General features: G+C 36.8%; 1 protein-coding gene across 11 annotated transcripts in view; it reads left to right on the top strand.

Annotated features, from left to right (window-relative positions):
* The window catches only part of FKTN (fukutin), a 75,830-nt gene that overhangs the window by 16,529 nt on the left and 42,715 nt on the right, over positions 1-16,586 (top strand). For all 11 annotated transcript variants that reach the window (XR_002729651.1, XR_002729653.1, XM_023202339.1 and 8 more), the window contains 3 exons: positions 7,315-7,374; positions 11,840-12,043; positions 15,166-15,443. Coding sequence is in view for 9 of the 11 variants with exons in the window: in XM_023202339.1 (XP_023058107.1) it covers positions 7,315-7,374; positions 11,840-12,043; positions 15,166-15,443 (542 nt within the window). In the remaining 2 variants the exon portion in view is untranslated. The remainder of the gene's footprint in view (positions 1-7,314; positions 7,375-11,839; positions 12,044-15,165; positions 15,444-16,586) is intronic.

Here is a 16,586-nt window from a genome sequence, read left to right as displayed (position 1 = left end):
TGTAGGATGAGGAGTTCTTCAGGTGAAAAAGATGGAAAGGTCATTACAAATAGAAGACACAACCTGTTCAAAGAGAATGAGTATTTTGATGTCTAGAGTAGAAGCATACTAAGTAGAAAACAAAGGAAGTACAAAAGCCCTCAGGCAGGAATATGTCTATCAGTTTTGAGAACAGCATAGAGATCAATGTGGCTGTAGACAAATGAGTGATGGGGAGAATAGTAGGTAAGGTTAGAGTTTCCTATTATTTAGGGTCTTGTAAGCCATTATAAGGACTTAGACTTTTATCCTGAGTGAGACTGGGAAACATAGGAAGGTTTTGAGCTATGTGACATGATCTGACTATTGTTTTAAAACAAGTAGTCTGATTCTTGAACAAAGAATCCAGGATAGTGGAATTAAAAGGGTTGTATCCCAGTGCTTCCATAAGTATGAAGTGTATACATTTATAACTTTCACTTATCACAGGGTAAATATAAAACTGATTCATTTAAAGAATGATCTTTTTCAAGAATTCAAAGAACATAGAATGTTGTGAAATCTTATCTTTTTACTTACATGCCATTTTTCTTTCTAACTCTGCCGCCCACCCCCCCCACCCCATCTATTATTTTATAAACCAATTGGTACATAAGTAGCTTCTTGGGGGATGACATATTAGCTAAAGATTTTCTATGTAGTGAACCTGCTTATATATTTATATATATATAAGTTACATATATAAAATATAAATATATACATATATATAAATTCATCCAACTACTTTGTTGGAATGATCCCCATGAACTGGAACTGCTGGGGCAAAGTATATGCAAAAACTATACTTTGAGTAAATTCCCTAAAACTGGAGTAAATTTTCCCAGTATTTGAGGATTTCCCACTTCATAAAATTATACAAACATTAGATATCAATATTTATAAACACTGATAATGTAATTTACAGTGAAGTTGCTTTTTCATCTATTAATGTTAAGCTATATCATCTTCACATAGCCTTGTAAGTCATTTGTGTTATTTCATTTTCCTCTGTTATTTTCACTTCCCTTGTAATGTTAGTCTCTTTGTTACTGATTTCTAAGAGCTTATTTATCATTAAAGATATTAACATTTTGTCAAGCTTTGCAAATAAAATATTATGTTTTTTTCCCATTTAAAACAAACAAACAAACAAACAAAAAAGTAGTCTGGCCACTCTGATGAGAATAGATTGGATGTGTCCCCACCCAAATCTCATCTTTAATTATAGCTCCCATAATTCCCATGTGCTGAGGGGGGGGACCTGGTGGGAGATAATTGAATCATGGAGGCGGTTTCCCCCATATTGTTCTTGTGGTAACAAATAAGTCTCATGAGAGCTGATGATTTTATAATGGGAGATCTAATGATTTCCCCTTTTGCTTGATTCTGATTCTCTCTTATCTGCTGCCATGTAAGACGTAGCTTTCACCTTCTGCCATGATTGTGAGGCCTCCCTAGCCACTTGAAACTGTGAGTTCATTAAACTTCTTTTATCAATTGCCCGGTCTCAGGTATGTCTTTATCAGCAGTGTGAAAACAGATTAATACACAGAGAGACCAGTTAGAAGGCTATTCTAGTAATTTACACAAGAGATGATAATGATTTGGACAAGAGAGTTGATGGTAGAGTTGGTGAGAAATGGAAAGTTAGAGTTTTCAGGATTTGTTGATGGGTTAGATGTAGGGTATTAGAGTGACAGAAGGGAATCAGGGATAACTCAGTATTTTTGTCCTAAGTAATTGGAATGGCAAACTTGCTGTTTACTGAGATGGATAAGACTGGAAAGAGCAAGTTTGAGGAATGGTGAAAATCAGGAGTTTTTTTGTACATGTTAAGTTTAAGGTGCTGTATTCATCTGTTCTTGCATTGCTATAGAGAAATACCTGAGGCAGGGTAATTTATAAAGAAAAGAGGTTTAATTAGCTCATCGTTCTGCAGGTTGTACGGGAAGCATGATGCTAGCATCTACTCAACTTCTGGGGAGGCCTCAGGAAACTTACAATCATGGCAGCACGTCAAGCAGGAGCCTGTACCTCACATGGCCAGAACAGGAGGAAAAGAGAAAGTGGGGAGATGCTACACACTTTTAAACAACCAGATCTTAGGGGAACTCACTCACTCCCTATCACAAGAATAGCACCAAGAGGATAAACCATTCATGAGAAACTGTCCCCACAATCCAATTACCTCCCACTAGGCCCGATTTCTAACACTGGGGATTACAATTTGACGTGAGATTTGGCTGGGACACAGATCTAAACCATATTATTCTGCCCCGGTCCCTCAAATCTCATGATCCTCTCACATTGCAAAATATAATCATGCCTTCCCAACAGTCCTTCAAAGTCTTAACTTATTCCAACATTAACTCAGAAGTTCAAAGTCCCATCTGAAACGACACAAGTCCCTTCCACCTATGAACCTGTAAAATCAAAAACAAGTTAGTTACCCCCAAGACTCAATGGGGATGCAGTCATTGGGCAAATACTCCTGTTCCTAAAGGGAGAAATTGGCCAAAAGAAAGGGGCTACAGGCCCCATGCAAGTCCAAAACCCAGCAGATTACTCATTAAGTCTTAAAACCCCAAAATAATCTCTTTGACTCCATGTCTCATGTCCAGGGTACACGGGGGTGGGCTCCCAAGGCCTTGGGCAGCTCTACAACTTGCGCCATCTGAAGCAGCAGCCTGAGCTGTACCTATGCTGCTTTGAGCCAAGGCTAGAGCTAGAGCAGCTGGAATGCAGAGAGCAGTATCCTGAGGCTACTCAGGGTGGCAGGCACTGGGCCTGGCCCGCCAAACTATTCTTCCCTCCTAGGTGTCCAGGCCTGTGATGGGGAGGGGCTACCTCAAAGGTCTTTGAAATTCCTTCAAGGCCTTTTCCCCATTATCTTGGCTAATGCAAATTTCTGCAGCCTGCTTGAATTCCTCCCCTGAAAATGGACTTTTCTCTTCTGCCACATGGCCAGGCTGCAAATTTTCCAAACATGTATGCCCTGCTTCCCTATTAAATGTAAGTTCCAATTTTATGTCATTTCTTTGCTCACACATATAAGCATAGGTTGTTAGAAGCAGCCAGGTCAGATCTTGAACTCTTTGCTGCTTAGAAATTTCTTCTTCTGGGTTGGGCATGGTAGCTTATGCCTATAATCCCAGCACTTTCGGAGGCCAAGGTGGGCAGATCACAAGGTCAAGAGTTCAAGACCAGCCTGGCCAACATGTTGAAACCTGTCTCTACTAAAAATACAAAAATTAGCTGGGCGTGGTGGTGGGTGCCTGTAATCCTAGCTACTCAGGAGGCTGAGGCAGGAGAATTGCTTGAAACTGGAGGGTGGAGGTTGCAGTGAGCCGAGGTCATGCTACTGCACTCCAGCTTGGGCAACAAGAGTGAAATTCTGTCTCAAAAAAAAAGAAATTTCTTCCATGTACCCTAAACTGTCACTCTCGAGTTCAGAGTTTCACAGATCTCTAGGGCCAGGGCACGATGCAGCCAGGTTCTTTGCTAAGGTATAACAAAAGTGACCTTTGCTTCACTTCCCAATAAGTTCCTGATTTCCATCTGAGACCTCCTCAGCCTGGACTTCATTGTCCATATCTCATAAGCATTTTGATTGCAACCATTCAGCAAGTCTCTAGGAAGTTTCAGTTTTTCCCTCATCTTCCTGTCTTCTTCTGAGCCCTCCAAACTTTCCCTCTGTCTATTACACCGTTCCAAAGTTACTTCCACATTTACAGATACCTTACAGCAATACTGCTCTCCTGGTACCAATTTTCTGTAGTTAATCTGTTCTTGCATTGCTATAAAGAAATACCTGAGACTGGGTAATATATAAAGAAAAGTGTAATTGGCTCATGGCTCTACAGGCTGTACAGGAAGCATGACACTGGCATCGGCTTGGCTTCTGTGGAGGCCTCAGGAAACTTAGAATCATGGCAGAAGGTGAAGACGGACCAGCACTTCATATGGCTGGAGCAGGAAGAAGAGAGAGAGGGAGGAGATGCTACAGTTTTTAAACAGCTAGATCTTGGGATAAATCACTCACTCATTATCACAAGAACAGCACCAAAGGGATTGTGCTAAACCAATCATGAGAAACTGTTTACATGATACAGTCACCTCCCACCAGGTACTACCTGCAACACTGGGGATTACAATTCAATATGAGATTTGGTGGGGCACAGATCCAAAGCTTATCAGGTGCCTATTTGACCTTTAAATGAAGAAGGTGAATAGACAATTGGCTATATAAGTCTGGGTGGAATGGGTTGGGTGTACAAATTGAGTGTTGTAAGCATATAGATGGTATTTAAAGCCATACAACTAGATGAGATACCAAGGAAATGAATATAGATTTTTAAAGGGGAAGAGAGAAAGTCTCAACATCTGAGCTTTAGGACCCTCCACATCAGGGAAGTGAGAAGAACCAACAAGTTAGACTAAAGAAGTAGCCAGAGAGAAATAGAGAAAAAACAGAAATATGGTGATACAGAGAGCTAAATGAATGAAGTGTTTCAGTAGAAGTGTTTCAGTAGGTAGGGGTTATCAACAATTCTTGGTATATCAAATAAGATAAGTACTGATAATTGACTCTTGGATTTAGCAGTGTGCAGGTCATTGGTGATCTTCATGATGCTCAGCAGAGTGAATTTAAAATGAAGTGAGTTCATGGGAGGAGAGGAATTGGTGGAAATGAGAAGAGACAAACCATTAAGAGTTTTGCTGTAATGGGGGACAGAAAGTTGCTCTTTGGGAAAAGAGGAGTTGGGAAGTTTTTGTGTTTTGTTTTAATTATTAGTGTTTTAAGATGGAATAAATCATGTTTGTATACTGATGGGAATGATCCATCAGAGAAAGAAAAATTGCTGGAGCAATGTCTTTGTCCAGTCAAGGGAGGATGGGATTTAGTGCATAAGTGGAGAGGCTGGCTTTAGATAGGAACATAGACAATTCATCTGTTATGACAGAAGGGAAGTCATATTATATGGATATAATTCTTGTACAGTAGGTGGGAAGATGTGGTGGGGGGCTTTTGAAAATTATTTTCAAATTTTTTTTCTCAGTGAAATAGAAAGCAATGCCATAAGTTGAAAGATAGGATAGGGAAGTGTTAGAGAAAAGAGGGAGAAAAGGCATCTAAGAGAATGAGACAGTTAATACACAAGGGGAATGTAGTATGATTTCTGAACAGAAATTAGTAGTCATGAATTTAAAGCGACATCAGCCAGGCATGGTGTCTCACACCTGGAATCCCAGCACTTTGGGAGGCGGAAACAAGTGGATTGCTTGAGACCAGCCAGTGCAATAAGGTGAGAACCTGTCTTTGAGAAAAATACAAAAATTAGCCAGGTGTGGTAGTGCATGCCTCTATAGTTTTAGCTGCTAGGAAGACTGAGGTAGGAGGATCACTTGTCTGGGAGGTTGAGGCTGCAGTGAGCTGTGATCATGCCACTGCAACAGCCTGGGCAACAGAGACCCCTGTCTCAATAATAATAGTAATAATAATAATAATAAAGTGATATCAGTCAGCAGCCACTTTAGCTGCACAATTGCAGGTGCAGAAGAAGTAGAAAGTTGGGCTTTTGCTGAACAAGTAAAATGAAGTCAGATGGAGGTAAGTTGTCAGTGTGTACAAGAGAATGATTATGAAACATGAATATTTCTGATTGCATTTTTCATAATGGCCACCAAAAGCTGGAAATAACCTAAATGTTCATCAACTAATGAATGAATATACAATGGAATGCCAAAGCATGAATGAATGAACTTTGAAAACATCATGCTCAGTGAAAAACCAGATGTAAAAGGCCACATATATGATTCCATTTTTATGTAGTGTCCATAATGGGCAAATCCACAGAGAAGCATTATGATTAGGATTGAGTGGAGAAAGGGGAGTGGCTGTTAATAGGAACATAGTTTCTTTTTGGAGTGATTAAAATATTCTGGAATTAGACAGTGGTAATAGTTGCACAACTCTAAACATACTAAAAATCACTTTAGAAAGGCAGATTTTATGGTATGTGAATTATATCTCAATAAAGCTGTTATAAAAATAACATGCTCGTTCACTAGAAATTTGCTTATCCCAAACTGAACAAATTATACAGCTCAGAAATATAGTCTAATCAACTAATGTAGGACTAAGGTGAACAAGTAGCTGTATTACAATGTTTGCAGTCTTTTTTCAGGTTTGAAGATTACAGTTGTTTTTTTCTCAAACATCCCTTAGTATTAAAATGTTATTGGTTAAGTTGCAGAGCTTGTGAGGAAAGACCAGTTCTGGCTCTGTCTTAATTACTTAGTATATTCATTTCTCCATCCCTTCCTCTCTCCTTCCAATTAACAAACCTTTACTAAGCTATACAAATCATCAAGCACTATCCTAGGTACTACTGGTGATACAAAGATGGATTGGACTTGGTCCCTACCCGTGAATGTGAGGTTTAATGGGGAAATGAGGTTTAGGAACTTAGAGCACATTTCATTTTTAGGGTGAGGCTACTCTAATTGTTCTTCAGCATCCTCCCATCTATAGCTTATAGATAAAGTATGCACTCAAGGCATAAGAAACTTACTTGGATCTTCTTTAAGCTTGAAACATTCTTTCTTTTGTCTCTAGAACATCAGACATTCTTTCTCCTGTTACTCTAAAGTATTTTGGGGCTATCAGATGGAGACTCATAATAATTTTCTTTCATCTGATACTCTAGACCTTGAAATACCTTTTATAAAAACTTCAACATTCAAAATTATGATGTATGTTAGGTAAAGTGTGCATGCTGGTGCTATCTGCAAAATAAATAATAATGTTTACCTTGCAGGATTGTTGTGAGGGGTCAATGAGTATACATAATTCATATATTGAAGTGTCAAACACACGAGCTCCTCAATAAACATTATACTTTATCACTTTGCCAAAGTCTGCAAACACTAATTTTATATTTGGAGATATGTTGAGATTGCAGATATAGCCATAGACCTTAATAGACAAACCCTAATTCCAAAGAGTTTGCCATTCATTGATGGAAATTAATTGATTCAGAGATGTTGACCATGTCTACCTTATTATTTAATACCTTAATTAACTTACTACAAATCTATCAATGTTTTCTATCTTGGATTTTTATATCATAAAAATGCAGAATTCTTAGCTCATGACTATGTGAAAAATAGGTATTGGATAATGCTTTTTAATGATTATAAGCTAATTGTATTTTGAATCTCATGCCTAAACGAAATGTAATGTTATATGCTGGGCTTTGAATTTACTAAAAAGTTATTTTGTTATCTTCCTAGAATGGAGCTGGTTTGTCAAAATCCAAAGGAAGCCGAATTGGATTTGATAGCACACAGTGGGTATGTAGAATAAACAAGAAATTTCTCAATTATAATGTTCATTTAGTTCATTCATTTACTCTGTACGTATTTATTGAATGATGGTAGTAATAATAGCTACCTTGTGTGGTGGGTGACCAGTTGGTAGTGGCAGATAAGGAACAGGCCGTTTACCGAGTGCTTTATGCCATGTCTTATTTAGTCCTTATAGAAACTTTAAGAAGTGAGTAAATATTGTTACTCTCAATTCACTTAGAGAGATTAAGGTTAGTTGACTAATTATTTGGTAAGACCAGATTCTGTCTCCCTCTAAACCCTTATTCACTGAGCTATGGTGTTTCTCTAAATGAATGAATATATGAATCAAATATTCAGATGAATATTTGAATAAGGGACAAGTAATGATCAGGAATAAAAATCTATTCAACATAGTTCCTTTATAAGATGAGAGGAAACCAGCAATATACACAATATATCCTTGTTTTGTTTTACAGATTTCAGAACCTACACATTGATAAAATATATTTTCGTAAGTTTTAAAACTAAATTTAGAAAGAAAAACATTCCTGGGTTACTAATAAAACACAACATTTATTCTGTTAGTATACATTATGGAAATGACCAGATATTTCTTGATACACTTCAATCTTTGGCTTCTCTATAACCAGAGATGTGGAACTCTTTAAATTAATAGTGGATTTTCAGATCGCCAAGCAGTGGTCATTTTAGGTCATTGCTAACACCAAGTAGATTTTGAACTACTGTTTAAAAGTAAAGTTGGGGATATCCTGTTATCAGACTTCCCAGCTCTCTAGTCTATAAGTATCAATGTAAACTTTCAATTTATTAAAAAATAGCAATTGTTTTGCTCTGTGAATTTAGGGTATTCTGAGGATAAAGGTAAGCATGATATACTTGGAATTTATACTACCCAGTCACAGTTATAAAGATTTTAGATTAAATTAAAAAGAGGTATTTTGTATGCTTCTCTGTAACCCTTCTCTACATCCATCCCACCCTTAGAAAATACATACATGTAATACTTGGACCAGATTTATCATCCTGTGGTTGAAGCAATTTGCTGAGATTTAAAATTCAGTATTTAACAGCCAAAGGCAATAGTGGTGATCTATCATACATTTTAACATTATAAGATGTGATGATACTTAGAGAAACATAAATTTTTCAGGTTTGCCATTTATTAGGAGTCTTCATCAGTACACTGAAAAGCAATTTCAGAAAAAAATTTAAAGTTGTAGTAGCTTCAGTTGGATAAAAGGTTTTCCTTTATCAGTATTAACCAACAACATTCTGACAACATTCCCAAACCTTTTAGTAAATAGAACAGTCGGAGAAGGTACAGGTTCACTGATACATTTTTTAAATGGAATTTGTGAAAAATTTAAAGCTTAAAATAATAGAAAAAGTAGCGTGACTCTATCCTTTTCATTCAAGAAATGATCCTTGAGGTGGGAGAAAATAATGGATTTTTTTCAGTCTTTACTTCCATGGTACTCAAGCAAAAGGTTGAAGAGCAGTTTACCATATTCAGTGAGTTCTCTTTATACTCTTTTACATTGAGGGGACTAAAAAAAAAATGGTAAATGTGGTCAATGAATCACTATGCAAAATCACAGGAAAGGAGAAGTACTAATATACTTCTAAACTTTTAGAAGGAATAAAAGGTGAAATCTCATCAATAGTGTGATATTGAGCCCTGGTAAAATTCTAGGGCTCAATGTTTATTGAGTTATAGATGACTTGGGAGCATTTAGAAAAGAAAATGATAATAATTAGGAACTAGTCTTATACTAAGAACAAGTCCTGCCAAGCCTTTTTAGGTTTTAATAAAATTTTAATACACAGGCAGATGAATAGGCTATTGTGGTCTCAGTATAATCTCTTTTCAACAAGATGTTTTTCATTCTTATAAACAAAATGAATTACTGAACGTCAGATGATAATAGTGATTTAGAATTAATTGGATTTAGAATCAATTGAACACGTTTCCAAGGAGCATTAATGATTGTATTGATAACAACTTGGAGGATGTGTTTAGAAGGTGAGTTATAGAATCTCTCCTTGACCCTGACCTAATCTGTATTTCTATTAATAATGGTAATGAAGCTATGTGTGTTCATCATATTTGTATTTAACACCAAGCTGAGATCCATTAAACAAACATTAAAGTACCTTTTATGTAGTAGTTCTGTTATCTCACTTTCTTCCAAAATCATTTCTTTCTTGTTTTTTTTTTTCTAGTATGAAGCACAGAAAGCAATAACCCTAAAAGACACATACACACAAAAAATAGCTAAATTGGACTATTAAAGTTTTAAACTTCTCCTCATCAAAAAACACCATTAAGAAAACAAATAAGCATGCCACAGAGTAGAAAATATTTGTAAAACATTTATCTCACAAAGGAATGGTATCGGAGATACGTGAAGAACTCCCACATGACTCAGTAATATATTTTTTGTTCATGCCTTTCATCAAGTTGAGGATGTATTTTATTCCTGGTTTGCTGAAAGTTTTAAGTCATGAATAGATATTGAATGTTGTCAAATGCTTTTTTCTATGTTGAAATTATCATAGTTTTTCCCTTTTTTCTGTTGATTTGTCAAATTTTATTGATTGATTTTCATATGCTAAAGTAACCTTTCATTCCTAGGATAAATACTATTTGGTCATGATATTTACTTTCCTTTTTTATCTTTTTTTAGTTCCTAAAATTCATTTTCTAATATTTTATTAAGTATTTTTGCATCTATGTTCATGAGAGATGGTGGACTATACTTTGTTTTTGTAATGTCTTTGTCAGGTTTTGCTTTTTTTTTTTTTTTGAGATGAAGTTTCTCTCTCTTGCCCAGGCTGGAGTGTGGTGGTGTGATCTCAGCTCACTGCAACCTCCACCTCCTGGGTTCAAGTGATTCTCTTGCCTTAGCCTCCCGAGTTGCTGGGACTACAGGTGCACGCCACCACGCCGGGGTAATTTTTGTATTTTTGGTAAAGACGGTGTTTCACCATGTTGGCCAGCCTGGTCTCGAACTCCTGACCTCAGGTAATCCACCTGCCTTGACCTCCCAAAGTGCTGGGATTACAGGCGAGAGAATTTTTGCTATTAAGTATTGCACTGGCCTCTTAAAATCAGATAGGAAGTATTTTCTCCTTCTCAGTATTTTCTGAGAAAGTTTTTGTAGAATTGGTATTCTTCCTTAAAAATGATAGAATTCACCAGCGAATTGTCTTAAGTCTGAAGTTTTTCCTTGCTGTTTTGAGGGCTGTTTTTTTTTTTTTCCTAACAAATTTAGTTTCCTTAATAGGTATAGGGCAATTCAGATTTTGTTTCATCTTGTGATAGTTTTGTTAAATTGTATTTTTAAAGAAATTTCTGTCATCTAACTTGAATTTTTTGGTGTAACATTGTTTATCCTAACTTTTTACTTAGCTGTTTCTCACACTGAGGTAATAAACCACTGTAAGGCAGAGATTATTGTATTCTTGGCATTTGCATAATACTCTACACTAAAAACAAATAATGACACTGATTCTTAGCTTTATCTCATCCTTTATCCTTAAAATTGATATTTTGTCTATTTATTTATCTTATATATATTTTTATGATTTCCTTCAAATTTTCTGAATAAGAATTTATTCTTAATTTCATGAAGCACCTTTCTGATAGGCAAACGTTCCTTTAAGTCTTGCTTTCATTGAAGTAGGCTTGTAAGCAATAGTGTATGCAGCAAATAGTGTATGCCAGATACTCTGTTTATCCTTGCTGCTCTTAGGTATTACTTACTCCTAAGTGTGATTTAATTTGTTTTCATTCTACTGTTGAATTTTTGTTTTTTTCAGTAGGGGACACTAGTTACTACCCAGCAGAGTTGTATTTTGAAATATTGCAGTATTAGAAAAGCACATTATACATGGCAATCATCAAACAGGCAGTGTATTTTGGTCTGAGTCTTTTAAAAGTTTATTAAGCAGCATTACAGACATGAAGAAAAATGGTACCCAACAACTGATTTTTGTTTTTGAAAGGTTAACAAGACTGATTTTTAAAAGCTGACAGATAGTTCTCTCAATTTTGCTTGAAAAGATTTAGCTAACATTAAGAGAATAATTTTGTAAGCCCCACATTTTCATGTCAGATACCACTTCCTCTGTGAAATTTCTTATCCTTTTGATGTACGGCAAATTTGTAGCTTACTGGTCTATACTTTTATAATGTGTTGTATATGTTTTTATTATAGCATATTTCACCTTATATTGAAAATGTTCATCTTTCTTAGAAGACTGCTTATTGAGAACAGAGACCATATGTGCTATTTAATCATTTGTATTTTTTAGCACGATGATAAGCATGGTATCTATTGGGTAAATACTCTGCATTCCTATACAATTAATGCATTAAAATGTTATCAAACAGGCTGTTGTGTTGGCTTACTGGAAATATGAGAATTCTTTTTCTCTCAAACAGCGTGCAGTTAAAAAATTTATTATGCTAACATCCAGCCAAAATGTACCAGTGTTTCTTATTGATCCTTTGGTATTGGAATTGATTAATAAGAACTTTGAACAAGTCAAAAATACTTCTCAAGGCTCCATTTCACAATGCACGTTTTTCTGTGCTCCAAGAGACTTTACTGCATTTGCACTGCAGTATCACCTATGGAAGAATGAGGTAAGTGATTTGCTTTCAGATAATGGAATGTCTCTCTTTTTACAAAATAGTATGGATTTAGGCTGGTTTAAAATGTAAAACATTAAAAAATTTCCTAAAACACTTTATAAATTGTATCAGGAATATTTTCAGCTATAAATAACAATACAACTAATCACTAAGGCAAATAGGGGATTTCTTTTTCTTATATAATGAGAAATTAAAAGGTTAGTGGCTATTGATATTCGTTTAGCTAGCCACTGATGTCAGGACTTGTGTCTCTGAAATTCTTTATTCATTTACCTCATTATCACAGGATAGCCGTCATAGCTCCAGATATCACATCCATGTTCACAACAGGAAGATGAGAGGAAGGATTCTGCTTTTTTGCTGGGGAAAGACTTCTCAATATCAGTATTTTTAGGTCATTTCTGTTGAACTGTTTGGTATCTCATAGAAAAAGCCTACAAGGCTTATTTTTACAGAGAATATTTTATAATGTCCCTTTATTTTCCCCAAGTGAAGTTCATAGAAATTATAACCCCCCTGTATACATAATTCCCCAAATCAATTTAATGCATTAACTATAATATAACCTAGAAATAAAAGGAAATGATATGTATTTCAGTGTGCAGATGTTCCAGAATGACTACACTGGAAGACATAATAAAGTAATTCCGATGCTTGTATTTAGAAGTAGGACCACAGAATGTGGTAGCTACAAATATAAACTCATATTATGAATGATATTATTGTTGGCAATATGATTTTCCAAATTAGCGCACAAGTTTCCAACAACAAAAAAGTAAAATTGTTTCTCCATTGCCGTGACTATTGTATTCCTGAGAAATAAAGGCTCAGACAATTATACACAAATTTTTCACTACGTGATTATCTGACAGGACATTTGAAATTACATAGTACACAGGATAGATTTTCATGTTTTGGATTGTAGGATGTCTAGTGTTCTTGGCCTAGGACTCTAAATGCCAGTTTATTATCATGATAAACCAAAAATATCCCCACAAATATCTAAAATGTCTGTTGGGTGCAGTCCCACTTGCCTTGAGAACCACTATTTTAGAAGAAGGGGAATATGCCACCATTGGCAAAACTGATACTACCTTAGTCAGAGGAAGAAGCAAAAGCTCAGCCTTACCCAGAATCAGCATATGGGTTCAAGTTTATTCTTTGTTTGTTTGTTTGAGACGGAATCTTGCTGTGTCACCCAGGGTGGAGTGCAGTGGTGCAATCTGCTCACTGCAACCTCCATCTCCCAGGCTCAAGGGATTCTCCTGCCTCAGCCTCCCGAGTAGCTGGGATTACAGGTGCATGCCACCACGCCCAGCTAATTTTTTTTTTTTTAGTAGAGACAGGGTTTCACCATATTGGCCAGGCTGGTCTTGAACTCCTGACCTCAAATGATCCACCCGCTTCAGCCTCCCAAAAGTTTATCCTTTTGTACATGTGACATCCTGCTATTCAAGAGATTCAAGAGCTCTTGGATAGTCCCCCCTAAAACTTCCCCCAATGTGGAACTAATCAGATTGTTAGATCTAATAATGAGAGGCTTCATTTGCATGTGAGTTTTCTGTGTTAATGCCATTACCATAAAGTGAGCAGACCTCTGCCAGGGCAACTGGGAGTGGACTTTCACAGTACAACCTTGACCTAGGCCTTTACACCAATTGATGAGATCAACTATTTTGTTCTTTACTTATCTTGTTGATAGTTATAAGAAAGCAAATCATATCATAATCATGCCTATTTTGTCTGTCAGTCTTTCCTCCTATAATCCAAGGTCACATTCCTCTCAAGTTCTGGCCGGCCTTTTAAATATTTCCTGAATTTATCAGCTGATAATGCCTTTCTTTTATTCTATTCAGTAGTGTCTTTCTCTGAATTGGCTACCCTCACCCTCAGTCAGTGCTTTCTACTTCTTAAGTGTACCAAGAAAGAAAAGGGAAAAAGGGAATATTACAGATGATAATGAAACAAATGATGTTGGAAAATGAACCTTGTCTTACAGTATGTTTGTTTACTTTCTAATGATTTGCATTATGATGGTGTTCTATTATGGTAGTATTTTAAGATGCTGGGATGTAAACTATGAGATGAAAGAACTACTTTTTTGAAGTACTTTTGAAGATAAAGGTTATTAAAAGTTAAATTAAGAATTACAAGTTTAATTTTAAGTGCTGTCCTTAAATCAACATTTACTTTATAGAAACTCACCAGAAAACACTAATATGAGCATTCTCATTCCAAGGAAGGGATTTGTATTAATTTTCATAAAGAGAGTGGTGTTTTGTTTTGTTTTTTTTGGAGACAGGGTCTCACTCTGTCACCCAGGCTTGAGTGCAGTGGCACGATCTTGGCTCACTGCAGCCTTGACCTCTCAGGTTCAACTGATCCTCCTGGCTCAGACCCCCGAGTAGCTGGGACTATAGGTGCATTCCACCACACCCCAGCTAATTTTTTTTGGTATTTTTTGTAGAGACAGAGTTTCACGATGTTGCCCAGGCTGGTCTCAAACTCCTGAGCTCAAGTCTTCCACCTGCCTCAGCCTCCCAAAGCGCTGGGATTACAGGGGCGAGGCACAGAGCCCAACCCATAAAGAGAGTCTTTGGCTATATCTTTCCTGCTACATACTTTGTATTTTTGCTACTTTCCTTTATTCTCCTACCACTACCTTCTGCCCATCACCTTCATTTAAAAATATTCTTGGCCGGGCGCGGTGGCTCAAGCCTGTAATCCCAGCACTTTGGGAGGCCGAGACGGGCGGATCACGAGGTCAGGAGATCGAGACCATCCTGGCTAACACGGTGAAACCCCGTCTCTACTAAAAAATACAAAAAACTAGCCGGGCGACGTGGCGGGTGCCTGTAGTCCCAGCTACTCGGGAGGCTGAGGCAGGAGAATGGTGTAAACCCAGGAGGCGGAGCTTGCAGTGAGCTGAGATCCGGAGACTCCGTCTCAAAAAAAAAAAAAAAAAAAAAAAAAAATTCTTACAGAGCAGATTAGCACAAAAATATGGCTCAAGTTCACTGTAAGAAGCACTTTTGTTTTGCTACTAATATTTGGCTTTAAATATTCCATGTTTAAATGTTGTTTCTTGATGTTTGATGCTTCTTTGGTTCTAGGAAGGCTGGTTTCGGATAGCTGAGAATATGGGATTTCAGTGCCTAAAGATTGAGAGTAAAGATCCCCGGCTAGACGGGATAGACTCACTTTCTGGAACTGAAATCCCCCTGCACTATATCTGCAAATTGGCCACTCATGCGATCCACTTGGTAGTCTTCCATGAGAGGAGTGGCAACTACCTCTGGCACGGCCACTTGAGGCTTAAAGAACACATTGACAGGAAATTTGTTCCCTTCCGAAAGTTACAGTTTGGTCGTTATCCAGGAGCTTTTGACAGGTAAGTTCAGAGTCAAAAGGTGAAATGTGAAATGAGTGTTGTTCAGTCATAATTCTTGTAGTGTTTTTACATTTGAGTATTGAAATCTAATATATAATTTATATAAGTGTTTATAGTAACATTGTTTTTAATGCCTCCAAATTAGAAGCAACCCAAATGTCCTTCAACAATAAAAGGATTGGCTGGGCTGTGTGACTCATGCACATAATCCCAGCACTTTGGGAGGCCGAGGCGGGCGGATTACCTGAGGTCAGGAGTTCCAGACCAGCCTGGCCAACGTGGTGAAACCTCATCTCTACAAAAAATACAAAAATTATCTGTGCATTATGGCGGGTGCCTGTAATCCCAGCTACTGGGGAGGCAGAGGCAGGAAAATTGCTTGAGCCCCGGAGGCGGAGGTTGCAGTGAGCCAAGATTGTGATACCGCACTCTAGCCTAGGCAACAGAGCAAGATTCTGTCTCAAAAAAAAAAAAAAAAAAAAAAAAACAAACAAAAACCAACAACTATAAAGGGATAAATAATTTTTGATATATACATTCATATAATGAAGTATTACACAGCAGGGAAAAATAAACTGGAGGTCTGTGCACATCGTGGATGAATCCTGCAATGCTGAATGACACAAGGCACAAAAGAAACGAAATTCTGTTATTACTTTTATAAAAAGTTCAAACACCTGCTGAATTATGTTCATAGATGTATACCCTTACAGTAAACGTATTAAGAAGGCTAAGCAAGAGGTACCAAAAAAGACTAGATAGAGGACACAAAGAACTACAGGGAAGCTGGAAGAATTTTATTTCTGTGGTGGAGACTTTGGTGTTTACTTTAAAATTCATTATTTTATGCCTTTATGTTATGCACTTTCCTGTATGTTTTTTAAAACCATGTGCAATAATTTATCTTTGGCTATCGCAATAATAAAAATGTTTCTTGTGAGAAACAGTTATTTGAAGGAACTCACGCAAAATTTGATTAGGTTTAGTTTGTAATGTTAACAATTACAGGACTAAAAACATTCTTGAAGTTATACTTGGAGTATAAAGTTTCTAACCTAGAATTATCCCTTTCATTCTCCTTTTGAAGTCAGCAATAATGATGTTACAGTCTACTTTGAATGGCAGAATCTGATGTAAAGGTAG

Source organism: Piliocolobus tephrosceles, chromosome 14 (genome assembly GCF_002776525.5).
Source record: "Piliocolobus tephrosceles isolate RC106 chromosome 14, ASM277652v3, whole genome shotgun sequence".
NCBI lineage: Eukaryota > Metazoa > Chordata > Mammalia > Primates > Cercopithecidae > Piliocolobus > Piliocolobus tephrosceles.
Note: the sequence above shows the minus strand (reverse complement) of the source record. Positions and strands in the feature narration are given on the sequence as shown.